Genomic DNA, 15,082 nt, shown 5'->3' on the forward strand with positions numbered 1-15,082 from the left:
ATGGAAGATCTGGTCTTTCAGGCACCATTTGCCTGGGTGGATTCTGCTTGAGACTGCCTCTATGTTGTCTTTTCTCTTTCGGTGAGTTGGTGAAAGAGATAGAAGATGCTTCTCTGCCCAAACAAAGATCTGTTGTGAGATTGACCAGAGGCGATAGTTTTTTTGCCCTCCCCTGGTGTATCAGATGAGCCACTGTAGTGACATTATCCGATAGAATATGTACATGTGTTCCAGCTAAGATATTTACTGCTGCCTCTAAATAATTCTGTACTTCCCTTAGTTCTCTTAGGTTCTACGAGTCTTTAAAAGTGTTTTGGGGACAAGTCTCCAGAAAGGTTGATCCTACCTGGGCTCCCCAGCCTGATTGACTTGCATACATTTTCAGAATCCTCTTCAGATGAGGACTCCATGGCACCCCTTTCTGCAGGTTTTTTCAGATTAGCCACCATCTCAGAGAAGACTTGACCTGGGGGGACAGAGCAAATTTTTGTTCCAGACCCTTAGGATCTGTGCCTGTAGAGTCCTGGAGTGTGCCTGGCTCCATGGTGTTGCTGCTATGCAAGCTGTCATTGACCCCAATACAGACATTGCCTCCTGCACTGTGCAGCAAGACTTGCATCTGAAATCTTTGATCTTTGAGATCAGGTTCCAGATCTTCTCTTCCGGAAGGAAAGATCTCTGGAGATTGTAGTCGAGAAGAATCCCTAGAAATACCTTCATGGGGGAATCCTGGTCGGACTTATTGTCGTTGACTGCGAGTGCGAGTTGTGTCCAGGTCTTGAAGAAGTTTCGGGTGAGAATCTGCTTTGAGTAAATAGTCTAGATTGGCTATGATATTTTTGCCTTTTTGGTCAAGGATAGTTCTTCTGACATTATGTTTGTAAAAATTCTGGGAGCTGAAGAGATTCCGAATTGAAGGGCTCTAAACTGGTAATGGTATGTCTTCTTGTTCATCACTATTGCAAATCTCAAGAATTTCTGGGATTGGTTATGGATTGGGACATGGTAGTACACATCTTGGAGGTTTAGAGAGACCATCCAAGCACTGCGAGCAATCAGTGGAGTAGTGGATTTTATTGACCCCATCTTGAATTTTTGATATTGGACATATTTATTTAGAAGTTTAAAGTTTTTTTTATCAAACGGTAAGAATCGTTTGGTTTTCTTAATAGGAAAAGACTTGAATAATGCCCTCTCCCCTTTTCCTTTGAGGGAACAGGACAAATGACATTCATGTGACATAGTTTCAATACAATCACCACCAGTTCTGACTGTATTGGGTTTGAAGACTGTCGGGAGATGGTAAATCTATGGGGGGGAAGGGGGGGGGGAGGTTGAGTGAATTCTAATGGTGCGTTTACACAGAGAGATTTATCTGACAGATTTTGGAAGCCAAAGCCAGCACTGGATTTGAAAAGAGGAGAAATCTCAATCTTTCCTTTATGACCTGTTCTCGTTTATAGTCCATTCCTGGCTTTGGCTTTCAAAATCTGTCAGAAAAATCTCTCTGTGTAAAAGCACCATATCTGATAGCCCTCCTGTTCTTGGTAATACCACTCCAGGCTATGAAATAATCCGACACGAATGGGAGTGGTCAGCACCCAATCTTATGCGCTCATGCCCTCTCAGGTGATTGTTTGTTGAGCACGAAGGTTATAGCCCCTGGATGATGGGGTGTCTATAACAAGGAAAAGCAACAGGATTCCTTCAGCTCATAAAATCATAAATTTTATTGTAGAAATATTCATTAAAAGAAACAGCCAGGCTGTTTCTTTTAATGAAAATTTCTACAATAAAATTTAAGATTTTATGAGCTGAAGGAATCCTGTTGCTTTTCCTTGTTATGAAATAATCCGACAGGAAAGGAATTAACTATTTTCTCTCTAGAGCATTTACTATTTAAGCGTCCTTCTAAATCACCAATCCAGACATGTAAGGCCCGGGCTACACATGTAGCCGCAATATTGTTTTTCAAAGAGTAAGATACGGTTTCCCAGGACTTCCTAAGCAAGCTTTCTGCTTTACAGTCCTTGTGCTCCTTAAGTTGGGACGAATCCTCAAACGGTAAGGTGTGTCCCTAGGGTACAACCCATCCTATGGTGTCGTTGTGAAGGTGAGGAGAGAAATGCCAATTTCTTATACCCTAAAGGTCACATGAGTAAGCCAGCCAATGAATCTAGACACTGTTTTCCTGCTGCCAGCGTGCTCCTAGGGCCTGTCACACCACCCTTTATTGGCCAAAAAAAAAGCGCCAGGGAAGGTGGGAGGGGAAACTGATTTTTACTGCGTATGTGGTTGAAAACAAATATTTCAAATTGTATAATATTCCATCCAATACCTACACGATCAGGTACTACTCGCTCTTATCTAGTAGTAGATGCTTGGAACAAACTTCCAGCAGATGTGGTAGGTAAATTTACAATATCTTAATGTAAACCTGGTATGTACATATATCTCTTGTACAGTAATAAGAAAGTGATTACTAATAGGGCCGACTAGATGGAGGGGTCTTTTTCTGCTGACAATCTTCTAAGTGTCTAGGTTAAAATAAAATTAATTCCTGAAACAAATCATAGTACAGAGCAAATCCGTGTATGTATATAGTGTACAGTGCAGAGCAGTGTGTGTATAGTATATGGTGTGGAGCTGTGTGTGTATACAGTGTACGGTGCAGAACCTTGTGTGTATACCGTGTATGGTGCAGAGCCTTGTGTGTATACAGTGTACGGTATTGAGCGAGGTGTGTGCATTGTATATAGAGCCTTACACAGAACAAAGAGTGATTACATGACACACCTCCAGCTGACTCCTCCCCCTCCCATGTGACCGGTCACATGATGGTGACATCACACAGGTCCTTCCAGCACCAATATGTAACGTGATGTATAAGGTCCTGGTTGGGGGATGGGCGGCTCCATTATACCTCACTATATACAGAGATTCCTTCTTCTATAGTCACCGCTCTGTATATACAGCCAGGAAGCTGCAGATTACAGCAGCCACATCTTACTTTCTGCTTCATTTCTCATTCTCCACATTAAAGTGTCTGGAAGTTTCTCTCCTCTGCAGAATGAGGAGGTTACTGATCCTTCCTCCCATTCAGCTCCCTACAGTGTAAGAGATTGCTCCTCTACCTGCCGGATCCACCAAGGATGGAGCAAGAAAGAAGAGAGACCTCCATATTACACCTCACCCTGGAGATCATCTACCTGCTGACCGGAGAGGTGAGGGATTCTGGGGGATGGGTCACATGACCTCCCTCTTCTCTCTAGTAATAATACAGGACATGAGCGGAGGGGTGAGGGATTCTGGGGGATGGGTCACATGACCTCCCTCTTCTCTCTAGTAATAATACAGGACATGAGCGGAGAGGTGAGGGATGCTGGGGGATAGGTCACATGACCTCCCTCTTCTCTCTAGTATTAATACAGGACATGAGCGGAGAGGTGAGGGATTCTGGGGGATGGGTCACATGACCTGGAGAGGTGAGGGATTCTGGGGGATGGGTCACATGACCTCCTTCTTATCTCTAGTAATAATACAGGACATGAGCAGAGAGGTGAGGGATTCTGGGGGATGGGTCACATGACCTCCCTCCTATCTCTAGTAATAATACAGGACATGAGCGGAGAGGTGAGGGATTCTGGGGGATGGGTCACATGACCTCCCTCTTCTCTCTAGTAATAATACAGGACATGAGCGGAGAGGTGAGGGATTCTGGGGGATGGGTCACATGACCTCCCTCTTCTCTAGTAATAATACAGGACATGAGCGGAGAGGTGAGGGATTCTGGGGGATGGGTCACATGACCTCCCTCTTATCTCTAGTAATAATACAGGACATGAGTGGAGAGATGAGGGATTCTGGGGGATGGGTCACATGACCTTCCTCTTCTCTCTAGTAATAATACAGGACATGAGCGGAGAGGTGAGGGATTCTGGGGGATGGGTCACATGACCTCCCTCTTCTCTCTAGTAATAATACAGGACATGGGCGGAGAGGTGAGGGATTCTGGGGGATGGGTCACATGACCTCCCTCTTCTCTCTAGTAATAATACAGGACATGGGCGGAGAGGTGGGGGCTCTGTATATAGTGATATTTATCAGGGTCTCTCCATCCTCAGGATTACACAGTAGTGAAGAAGACATGTGGAGAGTGTGTGGCCCCCAGCAGCAGGTCAGGAGGATGGAGCAGGGCCCGGGGCCCCATCACGGAGCCTCCACCTTCCTCACTGATACCTGAGAGGAACAATGAGCAGAAGATCCTAGAACTCACCCACAAGATGATGGAGCTGCTGACTGGAGAGGTGAGCAATGCTGCTGGGAATGCTGGGACATCATCCAGGAACACAAGGGATGATGGGTCTGGATGATGACTGGATCATTGTGTGTGTCAGGTTCCTATAAGGTGTCAGGATGTGGCCGTCTATTTCTCCATGGAGGAGTGGGAGTATGTAGAAGGACACAAGGATCTGTACCAGGAGGCCATGATGGAGGACCACCGGCCCCTCACATCACCGGGTAAGAGGAGACTCATTGATGGTAAAGAAGAGAGCAGTATTTGGGTCCCCTAGACCCCCCATCATCTGCTCATCACATGTACACAATGTATTCAGTCACTGTGTGTGTCTCCTACAGATGGATCCAGTAAGAGGAATCCACCAGAGAGATGTCCCGCTCCTCTGGATCCCCAGGAATGTCCGAGGGAAGATGACACTGTCCTGCAGGAGGAGCAGGTAGATGGAGGGGGGAGATGACACTGTCCTGTAGGAGGAGCAGGTAGATGGAGGGGGAGATGATACTGTCCTGCAGGAGGAGCAGGTAGATAGAGGGGGAGATGACACTGTCCTGCAGGAGGAGCAGGTAAGATTATTATTATTATTATTTATTTATAAAGCACCCTTAATTCCAGAGCGCTATACAATAGATAGGCAACAGGCAGGAACAATACAAGATCAGAAAACATTACATCAAGCGAAAGACTGGTACATGGGAGAAGAGGACCTTGCCCGCGAGGGCTTACAATCTATAGGGTATAGGGAGAGAAACAGGAGGTAAAGTGCAGCCATTTAAGTGTGATGCACAGCTATTGTATGTTGTAGCCTTGTTTGTAGAGATGGGTTTTCAGGTTACTTTTGAAGGACTTGATGGTGTATGAGAGACGGATGTGTCGGGGTAGCGAGTTCCAGAGTATGGGGGAGGCTCGGGCAAAGTCTTAGAGGCGGTTGTGCGAGGTATGAACAAGGGGGGAGCGCAGACGGAGGTCATTGGAGGATCAAAGGTTGCGTGAGGGACGGTAGCGGGATATCAGGTCAGAGATGTACGGAGGGGACAGGTTGTGGATGGCCTTGTATGTCATGGTCAACAATTTAAAGTGAATACGTTGGGCAATGGGGAGCCAGTGGAGGAATTGGTAGAGGGGAGAGGCTGAGGCAAAGCGAGGGGAAAGGTGGATTAGTCGGGCAGCAGTGTTAAGGATAGACTGGAGGGGATCAAGGGAGTTAGCTGGAAGGCCAGAGAGGAGGATGTTACAGTAGTCCAAGCGGGAGATAATGAGAGCATGTACCAGTAGTTTGGTGGAGTCATGGGTGAGGAAAGCGCGGATTCTGGAAATGTATAAAATGATAGTGATTGACAGATTAGAAGGCGGGGTGGAGCGAGATGGGGGAAAGATGGTAAGTTCTGTTTTGTCCATGTTGAGTTTTAGAAAGCGGGAGGAGAAGAAGGAGGATATGGCCGATAGACACTCTGGAATCCTGGATAGCAAAGAGGTGACATCCGGACCAGAGAGGTAGATCTGAGTGTCATCGACATAAAGATGGTACCTGAAGCCATGGGATTCTATGATATGTCCCAGGCCAGAGGTGTAGATGGAGAAGAGAAGAGGCCCGAGTACAGAGCCTTGGGGAACACCAACAGTAAGGGGACAAGGAGCGGAGGTGGTGTGGGAGTGGGAGTCACTAAAAGTGCGGTTGAAGAGGTAAGAGGAGATCCAGGAGAGAGCTAGGCTAGTGACACCAAGGGATGAGAGGATCTGTAAGAGGAGAAAATGGTCAACTGTGTCGAAGGCAGAAGATAGGTCAAGGAGAAGGAGCACAGAGTAGTGACGTGAGGTTTTGGCAGTCAGCAGGTCATTAGCCACTTTGGTGAGGGCAGTTTCTGTGGAGTGGTGGGGGTGGAAGCCGGATTGCAGGGAGTCAAAAAGCGAGTTGGATGAAAAATGGGAGGAAAGTTCATGGTAGACATGTTATTCCAGGAGTTTTGAGGCAAAGGGGAGAAGCGAGATGGGGCGGTAGCTATATAAGGAGGTAGGGTCAAGGGATGGCTTTTTGAGGATGGGTGTGATGGTTGCATGTTTGTATAGAGATGGGAAGACGCCAGAAGTTAGTGATAGATTGAAGAGATGGGTAAGTGCTGGGACAAGTGCTGAGGAGAGGTTGGGGATAAGGTGGGATGGAATTGGGTCAAGTGGTGGTGAGGTGCGATGTGGAGAGTAGTTTGGAGAGATGTTCTTCTGTGATGGTGGAGAGGTGAGTTAGTGGGGACGGGCAGTAGACAGGCATGAGGGGGGCTGAGGGGACTGTGAGGTGAAGCTTACTCTGATGTCATCGATTTTCTGCTTGAAGAATGTGGCGAAGTCCTCAGAAGAGATGAGAGATGTGGGGGGTGGCAGTGGGGGCGGAGAAGAGAGTTGAAGGTGTTAAACAGTTGCCTAGGGTTGTAAGATAAGGATAATATGAGGGAAGAAAAGTAGTCCTGTATAGCAGAGGTGTGGGCAGATTTGAACTCAAGGAATGCTCTCCTGTATGTTTGGAAGTGTTCCTCAGAGTCGGTCTTCTTCCAGCGCCGTTCAGCAGCTCTGGACACTCGCCTTAGTTGTTTGGTTAGGTCGGTGTGCCAGGGCTGTCTGTTCGTGCTTCGTGTTCTCTTTTTCGTGAAAGGGGCAACAGAGTCGAGGGCTGAGGATATTGTGGAATTGTATAAGGTTGCGACTGTGTCAGTGTCGTTCAGAGAGTGTATGGTGGAGAGGGGCAGAAGGGAGTCAGAGAGTGTTTGAATGTTGAGTTTTCTGAGGTTCCTGCAAGGGTGGGCAAGTTTCTGGTCTGGGGAGAAACGAAGAGAGGAGAAACGAGAAAGTTAGGAGGTTGTGGTCAGAGATGTGGAGAGATGTGCTGGTGAGGTCAAATATGGGGCAGAGGCGGGAGAAGATGAGGTCCAGTGTGTGGCCCTTTTTGTGAGTGGCCATAGAGGACCACTGTGTAAGGCCAAAGGAGGAGGCTAGTGATAGGAGTTTAGAGGCGGGTGATTTGGTCGTGTCGATGGGGATGTTGAAGTCGCCCATGATGATGGTGGGAATATCTGTTGAAAGGAAATGCAACAGCCAAGTGTTGAACTGGTCAAGGAAGGTGGTTGCGGAGCCTGGTGGTCGGTAGATGACGGCCACTTGGAGGTTAGAGGGGGAGTAGATTCGGATAGAGTGTACTTCAAAGAAGGTGAGGGTGAGAGCAGGGAGAGGAGGGCTTGGGGTAAAGGAGCAGTTGTACATTAGCAGCAGGCCAACCCCGCCACCCGGCATATTGCCAGGGCGAGGGGTGTGAGTAAACTGGAGCCCACCGTAGGAAAGTGCAGCAGGAGAAGCAGTGTCAGTAGGGGTCAGCCATGTTTCATTTATGCCTAGGAAGAAGAGGTTGTGGGAAAGAAAGAGATAATGTATGAATGTAGGTTTATTGCAGACAGAGCGTGCGTTCCAGAGTGCAGCAGAGAAAGGGACAGGGGGAGGGGGGTCAGGACGGATGCGTATGGTGTTAAGAGGGGTGCCGCCATAATCTAGAAGAATGTGGACGAAAGGAGGGCAGTGGAGTAGATGAGATCAGGTGGGGAGGGCCAGGGTTTGGTGAAATGTCTCCAGCAGTGAGAAGTAGCAGAGACAGAGACAGTAGGTGTGAATAGGTAAGAGGGCGCGGACATTGAGAGCATTTACAGGTAAAGGTTTTAGTGTATGGAAAGAGGATAATAGGAGGGGAGAGATCAGCGGGTAAAAGAGCTGGAGAAATAAAGAGATTGTTATTTGGTGTGGGGAGTGGAGGGGGAGATGACACTGTCCTGCAGGAGGAGCAGGAAGATAGAGGGGGAGATGACACTGTCCTGCAGGAGGAGCAGGGAGATGGAGTGGGAGATGACACTGTCCTGCAGGAGGAGCAGGGAGATGGAGGGGGAGATGACACTGTCCTGCAGGAGGAGCAGGTAGATGGAGGGGGAGATGACACTGTCCTGCAGGAGGAGCAGGGAGATGGAGGGGGAGATGACACTGTCCTGCAGGAGGAGCAGGGAGATGGAGGGGGAGATGACACTGTCCTGCAGGAGGAGCAGGGAGATGGAGGGGGAGATGACACTGTCCTGCAGGAAGAGCAAGTAGATGGAGGGGGAGATGACACTGTCCTGCAGGAGGAGCAGGGAGATGGAGGGGGAGATGACACTGTCCTGCAGGAGGAGCAGGGAGATGGAGGGGGGAGATGACACTGTCCTGCAGGAGGAGCAGGTAGATGGAGGGGGAGATGACACTGTCCTGCAGGAGGAGCAGGGAGATGGAGGGGAAGATGATACTGTCCTGCAGGATCAGGAAGTAGAATGTGATTTCATTAAATGTTACAGTATTTATTGTCTTAAAGTGACCCTGTGGTTATAACTTTCACAGTATAGATCAGCAGGAGATGTGATATAAAGCATGTTTGTAATTTACATTCATTATACTTTTCAGTTATCTTGCTTTAAAGTCTCCTGAAGGCAGCTATATAACAGCTATACTTACTGTATCCAGGCCCAGTGTCCTGAATGCTGCTATATATCAGCTATACTTACTGTATCCAGGTCCAGTCTCCTGAAGGCTGCTATATAACAGCTATACTTACTGTATCCAGGTCCAGTCTCCTGAAGGCAGCTATATAACAGCTATACTTACTGTATCCAGGTCCAGTCTCCTGAAGGCAGCTATATAACAGCTATACTTACTGTATCCAGGTCCAGTCTCCTGAAGGCAGCTATATAACAGCTATACTTACTGTATCCAGGTCCAGTCTCCTGAAGGCAGCTATATAACAGCTATACTTACTGTATCCAGGTCCAGTCTCCTGAAGGCTGCTATATAACAGCTATACTTACTGTATCCAGGTCCAGTCTCCTGAAGGCTGCTATATAACAGCTATACTTACTGTATCCAGGTCCAGTCTCCTAAAGGCTGCTATATAACAGCTATACTTACTGTATCCAGGCCCAGTCTCCTGAAGGCAGCTATATAACAGCTATACTTACTGTATCCAGGTCCAGTCTCCTGAAGGCTACTATATAACAGCTATACTTACTGTATCCAGGTCCAGTCTACTGAAGGCAGCTATATAACAGCTATACTTACTGTATCCAGGTCCAGTCTCCTGAAGGCAGCTATATAACAGCTATACTTACTGTATCCAGGTCCAGTCTCCTGAAGGCAGCTATATGGTCCAGGCTGTATGGGGGGTATTGTTTCTGTGAATAACAATGATTATAATTTACTATTTGGTTTATATGTTGGATCAGGATGAAAATCTCATTGACCTCAAAATCAAAGTTGTTGAGGAAGATGAAGATGAAGAAGAAGAAGAGCTGCATATAAGGAGTGATCGGCCGTGTAAGGAAGAAGAGCTGGACGTGAGAAGTGATCGGCCATGTAAGGAGGAAGAAGAGCTGTATTTGCGGAGTGATCGGCCGTGCAAGAAAGAAGAGCTGGATGTGCGGAGTGATCGTCTGTGTAAGGAAGAGAACATCCCAACTGACATTATAACCCCAGGTAAGTAATGGGGAATAGCGGGAGGTAAAGAACGGGCATTTGACATGGAGACGTTGGGTATTAAGTCCGGGAGGGGCAGAGAAGGATCCCACACTGCACATGTATGTGAACACGTTACTAATGCAGTGATATGACTGGATAAACGTCTTCTGTGCTCCTGAAGCCTGAAACATGTTAATTCTTTTTGTGATTTTTTTTTCGGGTTACCTTAATATTTCTGGTCTAAACACACGTTGTGGGAGTCTCTTATTGACCTGGGAGGGGATCGCTTCACGCTAACTAACAAGTCTGTCTGGGTATAACTTGTCTGTCGATAAAGGAGGGTAAGGGGCAGACAGTGGTGCAGGAGAGCATTGGGGAGGCGGTAGTGTAGGAGAGGGGAGGAGGCAGTGGTACAGGAGAGCAGGGGGAGGCAGTGGGGTAGGAGAGCAGGGGGGGCAGTGGGGTAGGAGAGGGGATGAGGCAGTGGTACAGGAGAGCAGGGGGGAGGCAGTGGGGTAGGAGAGCAGGGGGGAGGCAGTGGGGTAGGAGAGCAGGGGGGAGGCAGTGGGGTAGGAGAGCAGGGGAGAGGCAGTGGTGTAGGAGAGCAGGGGGGAGGCAGTGAGGTAGGAGAGCAGGGGGGAGGCAGTGCCCAACGGGGGGGATTGCAGCCCATTGCGGCATAGTGACCTATTGCAGCATAGTGACCTCCTGCAGCCCATTGCGGCATAGTGACCTCCTGCAGCCCATTGCGGCATGGTGACCTCCTGCAGCCCATTACAGCATAGTGACCTCCTGCAGCCCATTGCAGCATATTGACCCCCTGCAGCCCATTGCGGCATAGTGACCTCCTGCCGCCCACTGCGGCATGGTGGCATCAAGCCCGCCATAGTACTGTATGCTCTGTAGGCCTCATGTGTCTCAGCAGATCCTTTCACACAGTACCTTTTTGCTCTCGTCTTTATGAATTAGCAGAATACGTCTGCCGGATGTGTGCAGCCTCTGGACGCAACTATATTAACTTTAGCTGTACACACTCTGCAGAACATTAGATGAATCAGTGAGGTCAAGGTATTTATACTGCTGTGTGCACTGGTGGGACAGTCCTAGAAGGTTCTCGACAATTCTGGACAGTTATAGAAGTGTCTTGAAGGGTCTCACAGGTCCAGAAGCTTCTAAAATTCTATACTAAATGCTGAACATCACGGTGCCGATAATAAAAGCAAAATCTATGGGGAATAATAAGCGTTTACTACTCTTTTTAGGCACAAACAATTAGGGAAACGCACAACACCTGAGGACAAAAACATTTAGTGAAATAGTTCCGTCGTGTAATCGTCTATAATGGATTCTGTCTCTGGTCATCAGTCAGACTGCTGTATGCTGTACCTGGTTATAACTAACAATCGGGGAATATTACACTCCAACCCCAATGGTCACCTTTGACCTGTGTGTGTGACACATCAGAAATGGATTTAACCCCTTCCCGCATGAAGTCCTCATGCAGGTGGGGGAGTTCAGAGGGGGGCCATGCGGCGACCCTGCTCTAAACCGCCGCAATCTCGGGTGCCGCTTGTAGCTTTCAGCTGCAGCAGCCGAAAGCAATAGAGTGCCCATATCATGGATCTATGCAGTATATCTATACTGCATAGATCTCTATGAGAGATCAGAGCAGGCATACTAGACGTCCCCCAGGGGAAATAACCCTAGCCCCAGGGGGAATAACCCTAACCTAAGGGGGACTTCTAGTATATGTGTAAAAAAGTAAATAAATGTTTTTTTATTATTAAATAATCCCCTCCCCTAATAAAAGTGTGAATAACCCATTTTATAAATAAAAATAAATAAATAAACAAACAAACTATTAAATTATCTCGCACGGTAAGCGTCGTAAGCGTAAAAAATGACAAAGTACAAAATTGTGCATTTTTGGTCACATCAAATCCAGAAAAGTTGTAATAAAAAGCGATCAAAAAGTCGTATATGCACATTTAAGGTACCGATGGAAAGAACACATCATGGCGCAAAAAGTAACACCTCACACAGCCCCATAGACCAAAGGATAAAAGCGTGGGAATATGGAAATAGAGCGATTTTAAACGAACATTAATTTATTAAAAAGGTTTACATTTTTTAAAAGCCATCAAATAATATAAGTTATACAAGTTACATATCGTTGTAATCGTAACAACTTAAGGAACATGCATAACAAGTCAGTTTTACCCCAGGGCAAACAGCGTAAATACAAATACTCCCCAAATTAAAAAAAATTCGTTTTTTTTTCCAATTTCATCACACATTTAATTTTTTTCTGGTTTTGCAGCGTACTTTATGCAAAAGTTAAGCCTGACATTGCAAAGTAGAATTAGTAGCGCAAAAAATAAGGGCTCATGTGGGTCTGTAGGTGAAAAAATGCGAACGCTATGGCCTTTTAAACACAAGGAGGAAAAACAAAAGTGCAAAAAAAAAATTATTTGTCCGGTATTCAAGCTGTTAAAAGAAAGTCACCTGAAAAGTGGTAAAAAAAAAAAAAACGGGTTTGAAAATGCAAAACTTACTTCCAAGCTGAATCCCCAGCAGGTCCTCCCAGACTGGTAGACGTCAGCGCGATTATTGGTTCTCTGGTGCGGCAAACAGTTCTGAGGGAGTCGGCATCCACACAGCTGGACCGTGCCGCCATGTTTCCTAAATATCAGCAAACACCAAGAAAAAAAAAAGTGTGAATACTGGTATATACGTAGATATAATGTAAACATATAGTGAGATAGTATATGTACATACTGTACTGGTTTTAAAGCAGAGTGGTGGTTGGTAACCTAGACAACAAGCTGTCAACAATGAGAGGGGAAAAAGGGGTATCCATGTAGCAGTCTGGAGTGCGGGGATCTCAAGGGGGATGGAGGTTATAATGAGTAAATGGAGATATCCTGTCACAGGCCGAGTGCTAATAACTCTCTACCTCTTCCTGTGGTAAATACGGCCACAGAGAGGACTGTACCTAGGTGTTTGGCGATGATGGTACTTGTAGTTCCCTCTGAGGTGTTAAAGGTGGTGATGATGGTAATTGTAGTCCCCCCTGAGGTGTTATAGATGGTGATGATGATACTTGTAGTTCTCCCAGAGGTGTTATAGATGGTGATGCTGGTACTTGTAGTTCTCCTGAGTTGTTATAGATGGTAATGATGGTACTTGTAGTTCCCCCTGGTCTGTTATAGATGGTGATGCTGGTACTTGTAGTTATGGATGGTCATGCTGGTACTTGTAGTTCCCCTGCGGTGTTATAGATGGTGATTATGATACTTGTAGTTCCCCCTGAGGTGTTATAGATGGCTATGATGATACTTGTATTTCTCCCCGAGGTGTTATAGATGGTGATGATGATACTTTTAGCTCCCCCTGAGGTGTTATAGATGGTGATGATGATACTTGTAGCTCCCCCTGAGGTGTTATAGATGGTGATGATGGTACTTATAGTTCCCCCTGAGGTGTTATAGATGGTGATGATGATGATACTTGTAGCTCCCCCTGTTACTGCTGCCTGAGGTGATAATGGAGAAGCCCTTGATGGTGATGAGGTGCAGAGACAATCAGACAACAGAGAGTGGAGGCAGTGAGGTGCAACAGTGACTTTTACATAAGAAGCAATACAATTTTGCATAAGAAGTAAATAACTTAAAGCGTAACTATAATTTCAGTAGCCAAAAAATGAAATTTCTCAAATAAAAAGCCCACGTGTTACCCTTTAAAAAGAGCCCTAAACTGCGTTGATAGCATGTATGCTCTCTGAGATATCCCCAGTTGTTTGGCTCAGAAGAATAAATGAATTTTTCTCCTGGCTGAGAGAAAGTGGGCGTGGCCTATCCCTCATCTCCCTGGCTGGCTCCCTCCATTCACTGACAAGCACCTCAGCAGATGTATCACACACAGTGGGATCAGATAGAGCCCCAACATACAGTATCACAATGTAAGATTAGATACAGAGCTCCAGCAGATGGTATCACACACAGTGGGATTAGATACAGTCATCTGCTCTCATTACACTGTACGATAATGTCAGCCATGGAGGTGGGGGCACCTGCTGCAGACATCTGATAGTGAATGTTATATGTACTATGGAAGGACTACAGCTGTGTTGTGCTGGGACTTGTAGTCCTCCCCTCAGTGACTCACCCACTCTCCCTCATGCAGTACATTGGAGCCATGGCTGGCATGTCCCTCCTTGTTGAAGCACTGAGTACTTGTCCCTCCATCCATCTCCTCCCCTGCGCTGCTCCTCACACACACAACACCCTCAGCTCTGCTATGTGATCTCTGTGAGGGAAGGGGGGAGAGCGTGCTGCTAGGAGGTGGGGAAGGAGGTTTTGTTTATGTCTGTGTCAGGGCTGTTATCTGATCCTCCTGTCACAGTCTGTACACTCAGGACGGATCTCCAGTGAGGGGACGTGTCCAGCAGGAATGCAGAAATAAGTCAGAGCCAGAGCTGTAAGGGCATAATCAGCCTCATGTATTTAAAAAACTGTTCATTTTAGGTTATTAACCCTTAGGGGACACAGCCAGTTTTGGTGTTTATGACACGGCCAAATTTTTCAAATATGACATGTGTCACTTTATATATTGATAACTCTGGAATGCTTTTACCGATCCTTGTGGTTCCAAGATTGTTTTTTCGTGACATGTTCCACTTCATGTTAGTGGTACATTTGGGCCGATACTTTTTAACTTTTTTTGTAAAAAACTCCAAAATAATGTGAAAAATTGAAAAAAATTGCATTTCTCTAAATTTGAAAGTCTCTGTCAGTAAGGAAGATAGTTATACCACATAAATTATTGATTAATTCATATCTATAACATGTCTACTTTATGTTGTCAGCATTTGTTGGGCGTGCTTTAATGTTTTTAGTATTTTAGAGGCAGTAATTGTTTAGTAGCAATTTTCTGAAATTTTGTGAAAATTTTAACTCTGAATTTTTTAGGGACCAGTTCAGGTTTGGAGAATATTCTAGAGGTCTGGATAGTAGAAACTCCCATAATTCACCCCATTTTGAAATCTTTACCCTTTCAAGTATTCAAATTGACATTTAAAACAGTTTTTAACCCTTTAGGCATTTCACAGGAATAACTGCAAAGTAAGTGTGAAAAGTAAAAATTTCCATTTTCTTGGCAGATATTCCAATTCAGTCTTATTTTTTTCATACCGCACAGCTATAAAAAGTGAAATGCAATAACACATTTATTCCTCTGAATCTGCAGTTTTTACAAATACCCCATTTGTGGACATAA

General features: G+C 46.1%; 1 protein-coding gene and 1 pseudogene across 1 annotated transcript in view; both read left to right on the top strand.

Annotated features, from left to right (window-relative positions):
• The window catches only part of LOC138799061 (zinc finger protein 585A-like), a 178,240-nt pseudogene that overhangs the window by 39,329 nt on the left and 123,829 nt on the right, over positions 1 to 15,082 (top strand).
• Positions 1 to 15,082, top strand: part of LOC138798988 (zinc finger protein 271-like) — a 69,064-nt gene that overhangs the window by 14,432 nt on the left and 39,550 nt on the right. The window contains exons 3-6 of the mRNA XM_069979644.1: positions 4,172 to 4,307; positions 4,398 to 4,521; positions 4,639 to 4,736; positions 9,574 to 9,823. Of these exons, the coding sequence (XP_069835745.1) occupies positions 4,172 to 4,307; positions 4,398 to 4,521; positions 4,639 to 4,736; positions 9,574 to 9,823 (608 nt within the window). The remainder of the gene's footprint in view (positions 1 to 4,171; positions 4,308 to 4,397; positions 4,522 to 4,638; positions 4,737 to 9,573; positions 9,824 to 15,082) is intronic.

The sequence above is a fragment of the Dendropsophus ebraccatus genome, chromosome 8, assembly GCF_027789765.1.
Source record: "Dendropsophus ebraccatus isolate aDenEbr1 chromosome 8, aDenEbr1.pat, whole genome shotgun sequence".
Lineage (NCBI taxonomy): Eukaryota > Metazoa > Chordata > Amphibia > Anura > Hylidae > Dendropsophus > Dendropsophus ebraccatus.